This window comes from Prenolepis imparis, unplaced genomic scaffold (assembly GCF_030444845.1).
Source record: "Prenolepis imparis isolate NDT839.2.m4 unplaced genomic scaffold, iyPreImpa1.0 SCAF_9, whole genome shotgun sequence".
NCBI lineage: Eukaryota > Metazoa > Arthropoda > Insecta > Hymenoptera > Formicidae > Prenolepis > Prenolepis imparis.
The window spans coordinates 11133093-11153638 of record NW_028141167.1 but is presented as its reverse complement, the minus strand read 5'-3'; the positions used below and the strand labels follow the sequence as shown (position 1 = coordinate 11153638).

General features: G+C 37.8%; 1 protein-coding gene and 1 long non-coding RNA gene across 2 annotated transcripts in view; one reads left to right on the top strand and one right to left on the bottom strand.

Moving 5' to 3' along the window:
• LOC145941008 (uncharacterized) overlaps nt 1-20546 on the bottom strand; it is a 77371-nt gene that overhangs the window by 26250 nt on the left and 30575 nt on the right. The window contains exon 4 of the mRNA XM_083046753.1: nt 10497-10540. Coding sequence (XP_082902879.1) covers nt 10497-10540 — 44 coding nt within the window. The remainder of the gene's footprint in view (nt 1-10496; nt 10541-20546) is intronic.
• On the top strand, nt 16510-18841 carry LOC145940778 (uncharacterized). The gene is made up of 2 exons (XR_014426072.1): nt 16510-18227; nt 18345-18841. It is a non-coding gene; the product is annotated as an uncharacterized LOC145940778 (long non-coding RNA).

The following is a 20546-nucleotide window of genomic DNA, read 5'->3' as shown; positions in this document are numbered from 1 at the left end:
CCATGGCATGCTCATAATTAATGCGATAAGGAGCGAGCGAGCGTGAGCGCAGAAAATTCTGCTTGTGTGTTTTTAGGCGACCGATCTCTTTTACGTAAGCACCGCGCGAGCCTGAAAACGTCGGGGATATATGCGAGAGAGAATCATTTTAAATTTAATCGAACAAAACTACGCGAACTCTTGCGCTTCGCTAATGAAATAAAAGATCGTCGCACACATGCGAATGTTATCGCAGATAAATTCTTGTTGCGAGCACGAAGAAAACAGCCGTTATTAGCTCATCTCGTGAATAATATATGCCTTCACGAGATATCATGTGCAATTTGACATAATCGGTGCGATTGATTAGTCGAACATCGTCATCGGGTTTATATAGCAGAAAATTTGCAAGAATAAGGCAATCAAGAATTAATGAGAAATCATCTTATAAAATGCGATTTTTTTATATCTTTCATTCGTATGTTGGTTCAAAAATATATATGTGATGAAATCTCATTAAATAGAAAGCTAACTCGGTAATTTTCCATTAATTTCAGAATTCAGAATATAGTTAATTCGCTTTCTTGAAAACTTAAAAATTAATCTCCAAGTTTAATTATTTTAACTTTGATCTTGAAAAGTTCTCAAAAAAATTAAATCACTATTAAACCACTACATATGACACTGTGAATTTCTTTAATTTCACTACCTTTGTATATAGCTAAGAAATTTATTTACAGTCGAGGCGATCGTCTTCGTCGAGAGCGAAGAAAGTCGCTCGACCAAGAGCGTCAAACTGGCAGAAACAGCCGTTTGTGACCTCGGACCAACCCTGTGACCTCAACAGGGCTTTCGATGACTTTCTCGGCCGGCCGGTGATGCGCGACACGTCACACACGTTTCTCTCCGCGGGAATCCCAGGGATCGGAACCGGGACCGGGGGATCGGAGAATCGAGTTTTCTTGATAATCAAAATCCAAAAGCGAGTTTCGTCGAACCTCAAGCACGAGGTACAGGCCGACGTACGTTCGCTTCCGGGACGTTTCTCCTAGAGAAAACTAGTTCCCTCGTCGCGGGACTTTCGCCCGCTTCTCCCGTAATTGCCGTAGTCCTTACGTGCTGGACACTGTCCACCTTTTAGGGTGGGAACCTTCGCGAGGAAAGACTGGTCCGTGCTGTTCTCGAACAAAACGCTTCGCGCGCCGCTTCTCTACGAATACCTGTTCGGACTTACTACGCGGAAGTTGATACCTGATTCGAATTGCCATATCGACTATTGCGTTCAACGTACGAGTTAACGTATGGTTAACGTTCGAAATTTTTCGGATATTTAAAAATAAGGGGGAGCGAGGCAGAAGACATGTTATTATGAGAGAAAGAGAAAGAAAAAGAGAGAGAAAGCAGAGCAGTGATAAATCTTAAAACGCATTACGCGTTCGCTTTAATGTCATCTTAAGAAACAGAAATAATATAAGAAAATAAGATATCTCGAAACTTTCTATATAATTTATATATTTCATGTTTTATTTTCCACTATCATGAAAATATCATGAAAATAATGAATCACCCGCGTTTAGATTCGATGTCGTCAAAGAGAAGGAAAATTCCATCGACAACATAAAAACGATAGTTATATTAACGATAGATATCGACAAGGAAATGATGCAACGTTAGAATACTGTCAACATCAATGTAAATTAGAATGCATTTATCATTGAATCGGTACAATTATTATCCTATAAAGAAATTATAATTTTCCAGAAATAAAAATATTCGTTATTAAAATTTTCAGATTAAAAGAAAATAAATTTTTCAATATAATAAACATATGAATTCTTAATAAATAAAAATTGCTTATAAAAATAAAACTTTATAAATATAATTTTTCTTTAATTTACGATCTTATAAGCTGGCGAAGTTTTTAGAAATGTAACGACGATAAGTTTTTCACATGTCGATCGACGAGGGACGATTATTCTCGAAACCGTTTCTGCCATCGACAGGTAGCTAGGGAACCGACAGAAAAAAGAGAAAGAGAAAGGCACCTTGCGTCCTTCCTGCGCGGGTGGACAAGTGGCGAGCAGAGGGACAAGAAAGCGCAGCCTCATATTATAGCGAGAGTACGGGTGGGTGGCACTCGATGGGGTCCGGAAAGCCTGGGGCGAAGTGCCGAGTGCCACTTTACTCGGGGACCACGTGTTAGTTCGTGTCGGATTTCGTATTCTCCCGTTCCTTTTTTTGAGAAAACGTTATCTTCGTCTCTCGAAAATCGATTACGATTCTTACGTCGCACTCTTATACTTTGCCAACGATAGAGACACGCTTTATTAAAAAAAAAGAAGAGAGAAATATGAACATAGAGTATGTAGATGTTTGTAGCATTTAAAAAGAAAATTAATTTACATTAGAAAGTAAATTATAAATAACCTGCATTTTTTCAAGATAAAATAAATAGAAAATTATATATAATTTTAATATACTAATATAAATATAAATATAATTAGACAAAAAGTTTCTTAATTATGTACTTTAAGAAAATCTCGAATTTGAAAGGAACTGTATACATAAATAATACAAAAGAGAATAATTTAAATCAGATCAATTTAAAATGCAGTAAAAAAGATTAGACACACATTAATAAAATATTAGCAAGAGAAAATATAATAGGATGTAAATGTGTGAATACAGAGAGAAGAGAGAGTACCCTAAATATTCTCTCTTTCTTCACAGTCTGAATTTTATAATAAATTATTGAAATAAATTTTAAAAAATCGGGAACGGCCACAGAATCATCGATAATCCCTAAATTCAACGTGAATGCGGATCAGAGGGAAATGCAAAGGCGAACATACATCGCGGACAAAGATCGTATCTCCCCAAACGCATATCAATACCTGTGCTCGATGCACATCAGTCAATAAAGCCCCCCTTCCTCTCTGCCGATTTCGGGTCACACGGATATTTGGTCGATCCTCTCGCGTGTGTACCCTCAAAATGGGAAAAAGACACGGGACGCTTCCGCGGCGCGGCAATAATAAGGGGAGGAAAGTCCCGTCGATCCACGTCGCGCACGATGATTTCGGGGATCCGCAACGCGATTTCGCATTTCGGCGATTTGCTCGACGGGCCTACGTGCCTCTTATAGGCTGTATAGGCGCGCGCTCTACGGGGTGGTGTATCGCGCGCACGATTTTCACCCCCGTGAAACCCTGCCTTCCGCGACACGACCCTGTTGTGGTCGGCGCAGCTGTCCTGCGTCCAGATGTCCGGTTTTCGGGTACGGGACGGACTGCTCGCACACACTGTGAGAAAACCAATCCGAGGTTGGGCCCCTTCTCTCTCCTTCCTTTACATTGCGCCTTTTTCCTTCGTCCGTGACTGCCCCCTTCGCGAGCCCGTTCCCGTTTCCTTCACCGGATCCCCAGAGGCACATTAATTACCCCGCGAAACGGACGCTCCTTCGGCATTATCCGAAATTTAATACGCGGCTACACGCCCCGCCGCGCGCACGCACGCGTGTATGCAGTTACATATACAGGGCGATTCGTAAATATAAAATATTATAAGAATAAATTATTCATTATAAATATTCTGCAATTAAATTAATATTTTAAAAAGTTTTACTTAAATTTAAGAGACTAAAAATTGCTATTATATATATGCACCTTTGTTTAATTTGTAAAAAAAATTTATTTTTCATCGTTTAGAATTGAAAAAATTATCAATTTTATATATTTCATAAAAATATCTATGTTATATAATATTTAAATAATAAATTTATCTTAAATTAATTTTATGTCAGATTCGCGAATCATTCCCTGTATATTTTTATATGCGAAAAATTGACCAGCCATATCATCGGTAAAAATCTATCGAATTAAACGCAAACAAATACTATGCATTATAAGTTTCAAACGTAAAAAAATGAACTGAAAGTAGTCATTCTAAAACATATGTAAAATGCGATATGTATGAAATAAATAGATAATAGACATAAATATAAAAAAGTTAAAAAATAAAAATAAATATAAACACACAAAACAAAGAAATTGGTTATCTTTCTGTACGCATTTAAGCAAATAATATTCCGATAATATTTCAATCACTTCATTAATACCTGGATCTAAAATATTTCATTATAATATCATGAGAGGAAAATACACATTCTGACAATCGTGACTAATAAACTCACTTAATCGTGGATTAATCGTATACATATTTGTTAAGTATATGTGTGTTAAAATCTGGGTAGCACGTATGGCACATCACGCTCTTGAGGAATGAAAATTTTAGACAGGCATTCGCGTTTCGGTCGTCAAAATCATTAATGGATCGTAGCGGGACTGTGTGTGATCAGCCGCAAAGAGAATAATCGCGCGAAATACGCGGCGACAGAAAATCAAAGAGAATTCGTAGCAGGAAATGCGGCCATTATCTTCCGCATGTTCTTTCCGATCCTCCGAATTGCGGATCGATTTTGCGTTTATCCTCGACTACCGACGAGAGATGCAAGTCTATATATATATATATACAATACATGATATGGCCGAACCGATATCGCGTATCGACGATTTTTAGTCGATAGCCCGAACGACGATACTGTGAATACATGAAGTACGGTCGCTTTAAGTGCTTCCGGATATTTGCGTCGCATTGCACGTCGAAAAGGTATCCACGCGCGTCATTACATCTTCCGTTATAAACTCCGCGGAGTTATCTATCTCTCGGCTGCGAGAACGGCAAAAGCAAAGCTGTAAATATCTCGTAAAGCGCGCCAAACATCGTTTGTACCTTAAATGAGATTAAATCTTTAACGAACCTGAACGCGCCAAGAAAAATGAATAGGCCTGCAACAGACTATTTTAGTCCGCCCTTTTACCCTCCTCTCGCCTCTCCCCAACCATACCTTATTTCTTTCACCTGTTCGTTCGATCATTCACCAAATTTTGCTGAAGATATCGAAGAGATTCTTTTAACGATTCTCAATTAAGCCGTTCCTATTCGATGTTAATTATTAATATTGTCGTGAAATGTTTAATTCAGTGAAAAACGATTTCACAGATAATCGTATACAATATACTATCTTAATATTAATTTTTGCAATGTTATTGTTTCTTGTTCCATTTATAAATTCTTTTGCATATATAATAACATAAAAGCTAGAATAGCAGTTTTTACATTAATGACTTGTAAAATAAATTCAGTGATCATTCAATAATCATAATATTAATCTTATCGATCATATATTATCAGTAATGTGGCGAACGTTAAAATATCTTGAGTAAACCCCTTTGGGCACTTCTTTTATCAGGCTCGATATAACACAGTTAATATGTTAACGGAGAAAAATTCGGGTCCGCCTCGCCCGAACCAGCCGAAAATTGTGAAGACGGGCGATAATCGAGAATTTAGATCTGAAAAATAGTTTATCCCGAAACACTAGAGCACCCGAAGCGTCTGCTTTTATCGGCGCCATAACTCAGCGCTCTATCGCGTCTCGACCGCCCCATAATGAGCAACGCCAAATGCGCTGGCGATAACATAACACGGGGGGGAAAAAGATAGGAAGTAATTGGAAGCTTATATGCGGCACTTATTGTAAGAGCGTAATCTTAAGAGAGGAAAAAATGAGAGAAAGAGAGAGGCGGAGAGAGATTCTCAGCTTCATTGGCGCTAAATAAATAGAACACGACATAATCTCGCGACAAATCGCATACATGATTTATCTGAATTTGAGTAAATGAAATCATCAATCTCATCATCTCGCATCGTCTTACTTTCCTATGTTAATCACCATCGGACCAAGATATATATTTTGAAAGCAGTCTTATCAACGACGCGAGAACCCCGGCACTTGTCCTTCGTTAAATTTAAGAAATTCTAGCTCTTGTGTGATTACGCAACTCTTTCATTTAACTTTATCTCGCTTCTTTTATTTAGCTTCGAATTTCTTCGTTAATTTTATCTTAATTTTTTCCAACTTGATAGAACTTTAATATATATAAAAAATATAAATATTCAACGAGTAATATAAATTAAGCAGTTAACATATTCTATTTAACAATAATGTAAATTATATATAGCATTATTATCATATTATTGAAAAATAAACAAGAGTTACATAATTTCGATAGATTTCGACACGCGATAAATTAAGCCATTATTTGTAAAATATTTCGAGAAAAATAAGGAGATTAAAATCATATAAAAACACAATTCACTATTTTAGCATTACTATAGTAATCGTATGGTGGTCTTTGCGGAACAAAGCGACGACGAAAATCCAAACTAGTAAACGTCTTGCTTCTCGAGCAGGTCAAGGAGGACCTTTAAAAGCCTGTTGCCTCCCCTCTTACTTCCCATATCCCTCGCGTTTACTCTATATGCTTACCCCCGATGCATTTGGCCATTTCGCTTTTTTTTTTCTAGGCCGTTCTAAATATGCATTATCCAATTTAGTCCGATTACACGGGCCGGCCATGACGCACGGACTCTGCTACCCAATCTGATCCTCCCCGTCCCGATTTTTTCTCTCTCTCTCTCTTTCGTCTATTCCTTCAGCTCTTCCCTGCGGTCCCTTCTCTTTTGACGCGCACCTACACGTCCAACCGGACGTAAAAAGCTAATTTAAAAATGCTTAACGGCCGGGACACCCGAAACGAGCGGCGTGCTGCCAGCGTTGATTCACGGCGAACCGCAAATGCCACCGTGGTAACAATTAGGTGACAATCGGTTAACTCGACCCGGTATATGTATATCCTAGAATATGGTACAATTATATTTTTCGGCGTCACAAACGTTCTTTAAGATATAAACTTTTTTTAAATTAATTAAAATATAGTTCAAACTGCGTGATATATCTATAAGTTGAATAAAACTGAGAAGAGTATATAAAACGCAGTTATAATGTAGGTATATACAATATTTTCTAACTTTCTTTTCGCATGACTGCATCGTCTTTGTTGGCGTATTTTTTTTCTTAACTGCATTGATAGTTTGTATTGCAGATGATTATGACAGATGAGATTGTATATATGTATATATATGGAGAGAAAGTGCCACTTCTTTTCCGCTCATAGAAATCCAATAAAGTAAATAAGACGAAGCAATCTTGAGGGTTGCGGCATCATTATGCACTACGGAAAATTAACCCTTGCGTAATAAATAGTATTACAAATAATGTTTTTAATAGCAATATAGCTGAGTTGATTTCTACGATCATCAATCTTTAAATCCATATTTAATCGACAAAAGGAAACGCGCGATATATCTACAGTATAATCGTAATTAGCTAAGAGAAGATACTTATACAAATTTTATGATGCAAACTAGTAAAATTTTTTTAAAAATATTTATATATATAATAATTTATTTATGAAATCGCTAAAAAAAACTTTAAACTGCAATTATTATAGGCAATTCAAAAAAACAAAATAAATGTCTAAATACAAATATTAGTTTCATCCGATGCGATCGTAAGAACTGTAATTAAGAATTATTATAGCCTATTGACAAAATAAAAAAATATTGTTTTTTTAATTAAATAAAAATTAGCAAGGTTCAATATAAGTTGTGAATCTAGAGTTAAACCGGAGATAATAATCGGCGGTATAAATGAGTAATAAAAATGATCATCAGAACAAAGATCGCACGAGATCAAGACGACGGGTTATGCAATGCATGACACGAGATCAAATCTGCATCCTGACCAAACAAAAATGACTTGGCCGCCTGAGAAAAATGCGCATTAAGAAGAGACAAACGAAAGCGCAGCAAGCAAGCAGCGTGTGTTGCGCGAGCGGAAAAAGGAAAAAGACGAAGAAACTTGGCAAAGGAGCCATACATTTGCCACGCCATTAGTGCCAGGCCGGGCGCTAGCCATCGCCATTAAGTAGAGAGAAATTGATCGATATTGCAGCAACCGGCCGTAATAACGCAGCACCTAGTAGGTAATAATTAATCGCGGCCGCGCTGGCATAAAGGCTGTTTCCATATCAATCTTTTGCGTTGACGTGTTGCCGGAAACAGAAGCGAAAAAAACAGAGACAGCGATAAAACGGCCGTCGCCGATTATAGAGATGAAGAAACGTCGTGGAAAAACCCGCAAGGATCAGCTGAGATGTTCATACATTGTCCACTCCAAGTGGCCCATACGTGTTTCACAAAAAACATCACGGGAAAAACCAATTTCATTTCTTTTCTGCGACGTAAATATGCAGCCCACGTACTTAATTTTATATCAAACTAATTATATATTATTTAATTAATTTATTTCTTTAAACATTTTATTGAAAAATTTAAGAAAAGTAACACACAGAACTCGTGTTCTATTTGAAACGTTCTTTATTGCAAAGAGAAAGAGATTTTCATTATTTTATTTAAATTTACCCGTTTAAGAATAAAAATTTCTCCCAGTCACAATAAATACTTTATAGGAAAAGAAACTGCGCATCGTACTCTTATTGAAACTCTACATTAATATAGAAATAATTATATGTTTCTGAATATGCGATAAAAAAAGCTTCAACCAGTATTCTTTCCTACATTATAAAATAATTAGAAATAATTAGAAATAATGAGAAACTGATTAGAGAAAAAAGGAATGACAGAACTATCGATTAACCTTCTTCGAAACTACGTCGGTTGGGTCGGCCACCGTTTCACCTTCTCTAGTGGTGACCGTTCATGATTACGCGAACGTGCATAAGTGCGGAACCTCCTCGGCAAACAAATGACGAGCCATAAATACGTTAGCACCCAAGGTGCTAGGTAGGAGTGTCCGATATTAATAAGCGGTCATTAGGAGATATGGTCTCGGGGCTATGGACAATGGCGAGGGGGCGGGCGCGAGAGCGTCCGCGAGGAGAATAGATGCTGTAAATCTCGAGACCTGGTCTCTGCCCCCTTCTCTCTCCGGCTTTTGAAGAAATCCCTTCCCACATGACGTTGCGATCCGCATTTTCCACGATTTTCTACCTTTATTCCACCACTCGTCGGAACCCAGATCTCGCGTATTTGTGCGCGTCCCGAAAACCAGTTTCCTCGCTGCGGTTTGGAATTTCAATCGAGACGAACTGACATGATTTTCTTCGGAACGTCGTCATGACGAGCGCGCGATGACCTTTCCGAGACGGGGTGACAAAAACGATAGCAAAATAGGTCACAGTGTTATTAGATCGGAATCAGTGACGCGGGTTTAGTCGTTAAGGTAATTGAGTTGTTGACTCGACATCAGGACTGTCGCGCAAAAAAAGCATTGGTAATTTTTCAAACAACGACATACAATTTGAACTCGCCTAATAAGCGATTAGCTCCGATGTCACAAATCGAATGCGGCTTCGCAATAACAATAAGATGCAATAATGCAAAGTTAAATAATCTAAAAAAAAGTCATGAATTATATCAGTGTGTATAAGTTCAAAGTATGAAAAAAGTATATGTAATCTTTTTTAAGAAATTTATATAAGTTTTTTTTGTAAATATGAGACTGAATGTGACATATTCATTCTTTTATTACGAAAGTTACAAAAAGAATAATTGATATTTATTAAAACGTAACCTATATCTAATCTGTCAACGAAAAAATGAATTGACAAGTCATATATGCTGTTTTAAATTGGAAAAAATATATCGGAAAAGATAATATTTATTTTCAAATTCAATTTGCGAGTTCAGAGTTGAATGTACACTGCGATATGTCGCGAGCATCTTAGCGCTGTTCTCAAGCGTCGATTAATATACCAGCAGCCATCTCGTCGAGTTTCCCGACTACGCCTCGACGAGAATAGTTTGTCGGCAGGACATCGATCCGACGCGGCGAGGACGTTTCGTGACTTGCAGCACGCAACTTTCTTGAGACTCTGCAAGGTACAACTCGATCCATCCAGTTATCGGATGGAACGGTGCTCGAGTGACGGAGACGAGCTAGGGGGAGAGGGAGGATTGACTTTACGGAGATACTTGGAAACTCAAAGGACGAGAGCCACCTCGACCGAATCTCGAACTCTACTATTAATTACCGGCGCAATGCGTTATAATTAGCCGACGTGTAATCAGATTGTTGAACGGCGCGGATATCCGTCTGATCGTTATATCTAACGATCCCCTCGGTGACAATTCATTAAACTTGCATTACGCGGCCACGCCCTGATCGTATATAATTATCGCGCTGCCAAATCGCCGATTATTGTATCGTATTTTAAAGAAGAGAAAGTCACGGTTTGAGAAATTATTTTCCAGAAATTAAAGAAAAAAACAATCACCTTTAACTATATATGTATATAAACTGTGTATCCTTTTCTAAAAAAAGCCTTTTTTAGAAAGGGATATTATAATATTTTAAATTCAATTAATATTTTTGACAATTATCAGCTGATTTTTGCCAAAAAATATTAATCGCGGATAAGATATAACATATTTAAAATATATTACTATTTTAATATTTTCAACATACTATACACACCCCCATTGCCGCTATAGAATGTTATAAAATAAAAAATAAACAATTTCTCACTCACCGATACGTGCAATAGTTGAGTTGTAGTACACAGCATACATTGATCTGAAAACAAAATATTCAAATTGTTATAAATCAATTATCAACTAATTTCTGTCAAAAAATATTAATCGAAAATAAGGTATTATAACATATTATTTACAACATATTACTATTTTAATTTTCATAACATATTTTTATTTTAAAATTTAATTAGTAAATTAACGCTTTAATCAACTGATTTCTGTAAAAAAAATATTAATTGAATTTAAATAAACTTATATTATTTTTTTAAATACAAAGCCAAAGAATGGCGCGCGCTTGGGTTGTTTTAATGATTTAATGTATATAAACTTCTACGTATTCTTTTCAAAATTAGATTTAAGTATTGAATAAGATAACTATTTCCTAACACAAATAAAATTTTGTATGAAAAATCAATATTTTAAATTTACTTAACATGATACAAGATAGTAAATATATAAATTCATATTCTCAAAAAATTGTTTTCGTTAGTTTTTTCCATTATTAGTTTTTTATATATTTTGGTCAGCTGTTATTTAGACCATTAAAGATTGAAAATATTTATTAATGGCAATACCAAATATTTGCGCAAAGTTTTGGAGATTATCGGGAATCTAAACATCTCGCACAACATTTTGCATTGTTTTCAGTTGTGTGCTACGCAGCTCTCCACGTGCCATCGTGAATTGGTAATCCTGGGAGCACTTAGCGACCGAGCCAATCCTCGCGCTGATTAGTAATATTGTGGCCTGATGAACCGAGGGCCCAAGTTGTCGAGCGAGTAGGAGATGAGTCCGTAACCTCGTTACCAACCCGCGGGCGATACGACTACCCCAACTATAACGCGAGGATACGGTCTCGCCGTTAGGAAGCGACAGGATCACAGGACGAAGAGAGAAGAAAGAAGACAGAGTGACGAAGGAGAGACGAAAGGGCGAGAGAAATGGGCAACGTAGATGGATGGATAGATGGATACCGAAGGGAAGAACAGAGAGATAAATAGATAGATAGATAGAGAGAAAGAGAGAGTCTCCATCGGCCCCCGGTGACGAGGGATCGGAATATATCATTGAATTAATAACCAGTTGCACCGTCCCGGACTTCGCAGCTCAGGCTGGTTGAAAGTCCTAATAGTCAGTCAAGAGAGAGAGAAAGAGCGAGTCATCGCTCCGACAACGAAAGAAACTTTTATGACTTGTGGATGATTGAAATAAATTAATCGCCGCCGGTGGCCATCGTTGCGTGCTAACTATTTGCGCAGATCGAGCGTATCTTGTTACGCGAGTTGATGCGACACAATATTATTTTTTATTTTGTTATCTTCAGAGAAATCTAGTGGTAGCTACCCTCATTAATCCAATGAAATTATTATCATCTTTTACGTATTCAATAAATAAAGTTATTCACGTATAGATTGATACTGCAATTGTACTGTTGCATAATTAGAGTTCGATTTTGTATATAAACTTTATATTTTTCGTAAAAAATTTTTCTTCTCGATATGCGAAAAAGATTTTGATTAACATTGGATATTATTACGTAATTAGACATTAATGAAAAATGAGAAGCAAGTAATTCATATTGTGTATTAAGCATTGCCAATAAATATTTTATTTTGAATTTTACATAAAATTATACCAACACATTCTTCGCATAATTTTTAATAAGGAATTTAAAAAAACTCGACTTGGTGGAATTATCCGTAAAAATAAATTCGTTTGCCGATCGGTAGTATTTCGTAGATTTATCTATGCATCCACATGATCGAGCTCGTTGTCTCGGATCTTTCGGCCGAGAACTGTTAGGTCGATGCTTACGGGCACCCGGTGCACTGTATAACTTCGATCCCATTGTTCAGCAAACTTTCGAAAGCCGGGGACGCGCAAGTTGGCAGTCGACGCGAAAATCGATCCGACGATCGGAAAATAATGACCGGTGACGCGATTTAATGATCGCGTGCGCGAGTGAATGCGAAACCTGGCAGAGGGTCGGCTACGAAAAGATGTCGCGTACAAGGGTTGCGATTTGCGGCGCACCACGATTACGGAGAGTCGTAGAGAGAACGGCGGGCAAACGAGTATGCGTGGGGTGAGCCGCGACAATGCTCTAATCAAATGTCATGAATCGGCGCCATTATGCGCATCTGCGGCGTGAATTTATAAATATGCCTGGAGGCGGCCGCCTTTCGCCTCCCCCGTGAATACTATAGCTTCCAATGGCAACCTTTAATTCGACGAGGATTGAACGATATGCCGCGATTTTGCGTACGAGTCGAAACGTCTTTCAACTGACAATGAGCTTGACTCTCAGGCGACTTTGATTCGTCTAATTATTTGTAATAATTTAATAAAGTTATATTTTGTTGCAATATATCTTCATGATTCTACCTTTAGAAAATATCGTTTAAAAATATCTCATCTGTTTAAAATTGTTTCTTTCAAAAGATCTAAGATTTTATACTATGACAAAATTTTCCCTCGTTACGATAAAGGCATATAGAGAGCATATTTATAAAAAGAACTATAAGAAATTATACTTTAACGATTTTTTAGAGGATTTTCATACTAACTATTTTACGATGGAAAACTGTAGTGCGCGAATGCACGTAGAAAATGTAGGACTCGAACTCTCTTTCTCGCGACGAATAACAGACACGCGTGCACGTGATGCCTGGGCGTTGACAACTGCGACGAAAGCGTAATCCACAAAAAGTTAAAAACACTCGTTGCGACAGAAAGCAGAGATAGAGAAAGTGTGCAGAATTTAAAAAATTCAAAAATACCGCATACACGCATACACACACTGCGATTCTTCGCTTTTGCTGCCGCGCATGGTAAAAATAATATCTCGTTTAATCCGAGAAGTGCGAATCCCGTTGAAGGATATGTACGTCCAGCATGGAACACAGAATATGTCGGTTACCCGGAGCTTGATATGCACGGACTTTTACCCATAAAAAGAGGAGAGAAAGAGAGAGAGAGAGAGGGAGGGAGAAAGAGAGAGAAAAAAAAAGATATATAAATCCATCTCGAGTTCGGACAAAAGAAAAGCGTGAAGCCTAATATAAAAATCCCGTCGTCGTACTTTTTATCCAATCTGGCAAAAAAATTGTGCGTTTATAATAAAGGCGGCAACAAAGAGGAAGGCGATGTGCAATTAACATCCTGACATTCAATGTCCGTGCAAAGGCGTACTCCGAAGTAACAATGCAACTCGCGAAGTACATAAATCCGCGCATAATGCATACGCAGAAGAGCTTTCTCGCGATTTTTCGTTCCACTCTACGAACATATCAGCTAGACCCTGTGACCCGGCGATAACCCAAAGTCAAGGCCACTCGATCGACTCTCGAGACTTTTTGATAATCGTCCGAAGCGCGAAGGAGAAAAAGAAGATGAGATTTCGTCATCTATGCAAATGAGCAATCGGACTTCTTGATGCGATCATAATTAATTATAAACAAATAAATGCGGAGGAGTTTCTGCTTAGATAAAATATCTGTCACATATATCTCCTCCCGTTTTTCATAATTAAAAAAAAAACAGAGTATTGAATATATATATATATTTTTTAAATATGTTATTTAACTGAAAATGTAAATTTATAATTAAGATAAAAAATACAATCTTCAAGAAACCTTTATTAAGCATTTGCTTTATTTTTTTGTAGAAAAGAAAGACAATATTTATATTAATGTCATAATAAAAAAGTGCATATTATATTATATTACATATAATACTGTTATCTATAGCTGTTATTATTCTAGTCGAAGGAAACAAATATTTATTTACTCATCTTTTTAAAATAACGCGAGTTGTTTTCCATGTAATTAAAATTCTTTACTTATCGCTCTTCCAACCCAATCGTATCTGCCCTAGATGTTCGCAATTATCTAAAACGCAATTTAGAAAAAACCTAAAAATCATATTTTATATCAACGAATTTCGGTAATCGCTATTAAAACGAAAGATTAAAGTATCTCGTCTCGAGCAGGCTTGCTTGCAGCCTCAATCTTGCACAACAAGAAGCACGAGAATGAAAGATAAAGAGAAAAAGAAAGAAAAAAAAAGAATTCTCGTCGGTGGAACGCGCGCACGAGATACATATTTCGCTTTCACGAAGGCCTCTCGACCGAGTCCAAACACGAGGCGCGCTTTTTGAATACGGACCACCCGTTGCATTACCCGGCTTTGTGGTCGCATGCTCTTTTGATCTACCCCCATAATTAATCCACAGAGGTAACCGGAGACGCGTATGGGCGCACGGGGACCTACGGGGGCGGCTCATTCACTGACGGAGACTCCGGACCGAGTTATTGAAAGGATATCGGATGAGAGGGAGAGAGGCGGAGCGGGATAGAGCCAAAAAAAAAAAAGAAAAGCAAACTGCTGATTAACATTTTAATCAGCGCAAGTCACGTGCCGTGCGTTTTGTATCTCTAACCATAATGATCTGCCGTGACAATGCGTGCGCGGTAGCGAACACAGTTTCGAATGTCAAATAACGCCTTCATAAAGAGATCACATTTACGGAGAACGGATTACGCTCGCGAGAAGTTGCTTAAGTGCGTTTACGCGATTATAGTCGATCGCGAATTGCTATGCATATGCACAATGATGTGTACAGCAATAAAAGATGTTACGCGAAAGCGATATAACAAAGCAGTAAAGTATAAATATTTCTGTATAATAGTAAAGTAATAATACCTCTGTAAGAACATGAAATATATTTTATGCATGTCGACAAAATTTAATATTTTTTCAAAATACTCGATAGAAAAAATATAATTAGAGCGATCCAGAATTAATACCATTCCTAGAAAATGCAATATATATACACTATATTTAATTTAATTTAATAAAAATAAACTATTTTTAAATAATATTCGAAAAATTATTATAAAATAAACCGTATTTGAAATATATCGAAATATAGATCAAAAAATTAATAATATATTTTGTTAATCTCACAAAATATGAAAAATCAATTTTTAGACAAATTTAGAAGAAAAGAACTTGAAAATTATCGCTATTGAAAAAAAAATTTGCTCTAATACATAAGTTAAATATTGAATAATATAATATAAAATATTCTCTCATGTGACATTTAATTATCTCCTATCACTCTATTAATCTCGAAAATTCTATAATAAGTTCACATAACAAATAAGCTATTTTTGTCCGTTTAACTTCCAAGCTGCACATTCTCCTGATTTATAAATACAATTCTTCCTGACTAAACGATGTGATCAATTTTATCGGCGCACGCGTCTCTAGATTAGATCGCGATCACCTGTCGTCGGGAGAGAAAACACTGAAAGAGACTCGCGTTTGACCCGGCGCGACGAGGTCGATCCAGCAATTATCGGCGAGAATCAAGAAACGCGCAGCGGTCAGGACGGTCTGCATAGCGAATAATCGGGGCCGCCGTGTCTGTAAAGACGACGACAGCGTCGACATTTGCATCCGTAGCAGCTGCAGCGGAACGGTAACTCGGCGATTTTTACGACGGGGGCCAAAGTGCACGCGTCACCTCTGCCGCAATCCAATCGGACGATTGCTACGCGCATTGTCATCGACGCGAGTATACGCCGAATTAGCATAGGCAGTGCACATGCGTATTTATTCGCTCATTAACGCCGGCTGACCTCAGGCCATGTGGAGAAAAGGAAGCTGTGAGACGTACGAGAGATAGAGAAAGAGTGAAGAAAACATCGCGAAAGAAAAAAAAACATGCTCGAGAAACACATTGTATGCGAAGAATGCATATATAGATATGGAAAGATATTTTCCGTACACAACGCCGTTTTATCGGTTTATTATCATAAAATAGCTAAGAAAAAATTCTTATTCCAATGAGAAAAAAATTCCATTATGCTTATAAGAAAAAATAATAATTGCGTAATATAAAATTTTAAACATTCAAACGTCTTATTACTATACATCTATATTTTTTCTTCGTTTCGTAAATTTTATTTTCTTGTTTGTGTTATCTTTTCTAATCTGGCTCTTATTTTTTCCTGTCTCTCTCTCCCTCTTTTAATTTTTCTACATCCATCCTATAGTGTATGAAATCATATTCAAGATTAAATTTTTTCCACGTATTATCGTCGAAATAATTAATGCGATTGCGTTACATTTGTACGAGCCATGCAAAATCATAATAAACGCGCGCTCATGCTAAAAGAAAAGAGAAAAAAACAAAGATACGCACGCGGACCCCGATGATCTCTCGTCGCGATCGCGGAGGCCAGACGTACAAATAACGCTCGTAATGAGCCCGACCAAGAGAATGAGCGACGTATTGCGAGTGTCGCCGAGAGAGTTTTATAAATCGTTATTCAAGCGAGCGCGACGCTAAATGCGTTCTCGTCCGCGTGCATCGAGGATGCGGCTCTATTATCGAGAGTGCCGGTCGTCGTTATGCAACGGAGAGGAAAGGTCGCGTATTCATTCGTCGCGACAAGATGCATAGTGAGTTCGCGCGAGGAGAAAAATCGCGACGGTTCGCGCTCAATGGCCGTCTCCTCGACGGTCTCGCCAGGTGGTTTATGGAGCCGGAACGGAAAATAAGGTGTCGCGTCTATCAACCCGGCTCGGAAAAATCCGCAGAGCCCGTTTTCCCTCGGTTCTACCCGAGCCAGTTGACCTTTCGATGTACGGTGCACCACCAATTTACGACATCAGACACTTAAATCTGAATTTAAGTGTGCGCGAGCAGGATAATCGGCATCATTTTCTTCCGCTTTCCGATGCAATTATAAGATAAAATTCATTTTGTGTGAATCTGGTTAAATTTAATTTTGTAGGATAGTCGAAAGAGAAAATAATTAATTATATCTTCGTTAATCATATCATTATATTATATTTTCTATATTTGGATGGATCGCTGTAACCGACAAAAGCTGATATTGTACGTGATATTGAAGAGTAGTGATAAAATTGACGTTTAGTAATCGATTATATTATTTGTGAAAATCGATGTGGTTTGTAGTGAATTGTAATATTAATAGGATTAATTTAAAATTATATACAAATGTGTACATGTTACATGATTAAAGTTGAAATTAATCGAACATTATCTATTTAGATATATTCTCTCTATACTACATCGTGCACAGACGTTTTGGTAATTAATTCCCTTCACGTGCAAGCCATTTATCGAAGACCTGTCCACCACGTTCTCTCAAAATCTTCCCGGAATGTTCTGCGATACGAAACGGGATCTTACGAGGAGTAAAAGAACATATGACAGCAAAGACTCCGATTTCGGACTCCGACGCACGTGTTTCTGGCGTTATCGTCGACCAATAAATCGGACCGAGATAGTTCAAAATCCTGTTGACTTAAACTTAAAAAAACATCTGTCGATGCTGTCTTGAGAAAATCAGTATTATTTACATTATATGTCAATTAAAAATTGATATTCGTGTCACCCTTGTTATCACGAAAAAATAAATTGTATATACATAAAGCTAATCATTAATTATTGACTAAAAAGAAACGAATGTCAAGGAGTGCAAGAAGTTAGACTGCAAAAGAAGACGATGGAAATATTTCCGTTTTTTTTCCCGTCACTTTGTTTAGTATGAAGATCTGGGTCTCATTGGGTGACTCGAGCCAAATTAGAGAGGAGGCTACCAACGCGGGGCAAAACAGTAGTCGCAGAGAGCGAGAGGAAGAGAATAAATCGGAAGGGCAGAGAGAGCGCAAGAGAGTAAGAGGGAGAGGTGAGCGAGAGAGATTCCGCTTAAAATAGGGAGCAATAAATTGTCCACTATCTTCGCCGGGTTAAACACATTAAAGCGTCTTGAGATAAGACCGCCTGGCGGCCCGTTTGTTCGCAGGGTCGCCGGCGACCGGCATGAAGGACTGCGGCGTGTTATCCGCGCCGCGGAAAGAGGAGCACGCGGTATACGAAGAAGCGAGACGAAGAGAACAACCCGGAGAGAGAACCCTCGCTATTATTCTTGCCACCGGTGGTCGGTGTACACTCTCGCACGCGGACTCTAAGCACGGCCATCGAGCGCGCCTTCTAACGTACATCGGTCGACCCGACGGCCGTATCAGCCATGATTTCAAGGCATGCGCCGTATGAGACGCCAGGCCAGACGATCAGCAAGTATCCCTCTGTGAAAACATCCCTGGTGCTCAACGAGAACGACGCAGTCGCGATAAGCAAGGCCGTCTTTTCAAGTTTCGCGCAAGATGCTCTGGCAGACTTTCTGATCGAAGCGACATTGAATAGGATCGAATGAAGCACAAGACGATTCGTGCGGAGGATATTAATTTTGACTCGATTTTAAATGTAATATATTTCATAATTAAATTGATTATAAATTTACTTTAGCAATTCTCTTCAAGTTTATCCATTTTGGATAAATATAATCCCAAACACCGATAAAATGTGATATAGACGATTAGTAATTTCTGACATAATTAATTTTGTAATAATTTTAATACTTATAATTACTACAATCTTAATAAGCATCTCCTTCTATATTTTCAACGCAATATTAATAAATATTCGTGCACATTATTAAAACAATGTCCTTTTATCCCTCGCTTTAAAGAAATTTAAAAGATCGTTCTTAAAGCACGCAACGTCTGCCTTTTCTCGAATTGCATCTCGAGGAACTTGAAACAAAATAGGATGAAAAATCGCTCGCCAGTCGCGCAGGCTGCGACCGACGACATTTTTCTGTGCTGCCCGAAGGGTTAAGTTTAAGTTCGCGCGGATAATGCGGGCGACAGACGGCGCCGTTTTAGGATGGAAAACGGGGGTTGGGGATGGGGAGGCGAGACAGCACTGCGCGCCCGGTGCCATCCACGAATTCGCAATTACTCCGCAATTAAGAAGCGATTATTTTGCATAGACGAAGACGACGCACCGACGCCGAGTCGCGCCGCATGTCACCAAGAACTTACGCCCGAATAATATTTTAACGAGCCTCGTAATCCGATTCCCGTGCGCCAGAGGATCCTTCCGCTCGAGAGCCCGATCTCGAGCAGCGAGGAAGGAAAGGAAAAAGATACTTTGCATATTCACCACCCCTTCTTCTAATACCCATCCTCGAGACGATTAATCGAGCGGGATCCGCCGAAGGGAAGGATATTATCCCGTTCGATATATCGCGTCGCCACAGTTGCACGTATTGAAAGACACCGATCAAAAAATTGTTGATTGTTATTTACATATTGCACAAGACTTTAAACAAAAATTTTTGTATTGCAAAACGATCGCGATAAATAAAGCTATCGTATATTGACAGTTTGTTAATGGCTGAATAATAAACCAGTACGTTTGCTACGAAAAAATAGTGACGATGACTCCATAATCTAATTTCAGCAGAGAAGACTGCTTATTTTTTTTTTACTGTCCGTCTTGACACTCTTGACGCTATTATCGCGAAAGCTTGCAGACTTCAAAGCTGCAAGCAACATTGCTTCTCGGTATTTCGGTTGCCGTGCCCGTCGTAATGACAACGTTCCCCTTTCCCTCGAGCAGAGTCTTTAAATCGGTTCTCAGTAGTCGTATCGAGGTTGAATTATTCTTTTCGCGCCCTTCACTCTGTCAGTGACACGATCGCCTTAATGTAGTGATCGTAAATTAATTATGACATTTATAAAAATAGTTATATCAAAATGCAAAGTTTTCAAAAAAATATAAAAATCTTATATTAAGAGGAATCTCAAAGAAAAGCCAACAAAAAAATTTTAATTTGATAAATAATTTGTCTTAATTTGTTAATCCAGATGTTACGTATGCACTATATGTTTAGAACACGCAAATAAAAATTATTCCCTCTATAGAATTGTTGTACGCATTAACAAAGATAATAAGTATTAATAAATATTTATGGCATAAAACGAATAAAACGAGAGAAAATTTCTATCGTCAAATATTATTCTATAAAATAAAAAATTAAATTGTTGCTTATAATAATTAATAATAAAACTGCAATAGCATGCATTAAATATATTTCTACACTATTTCTAGGATTAAAGCAAACTTATTAAAGAGAGACTGTTAGATAAAGGATAGCACA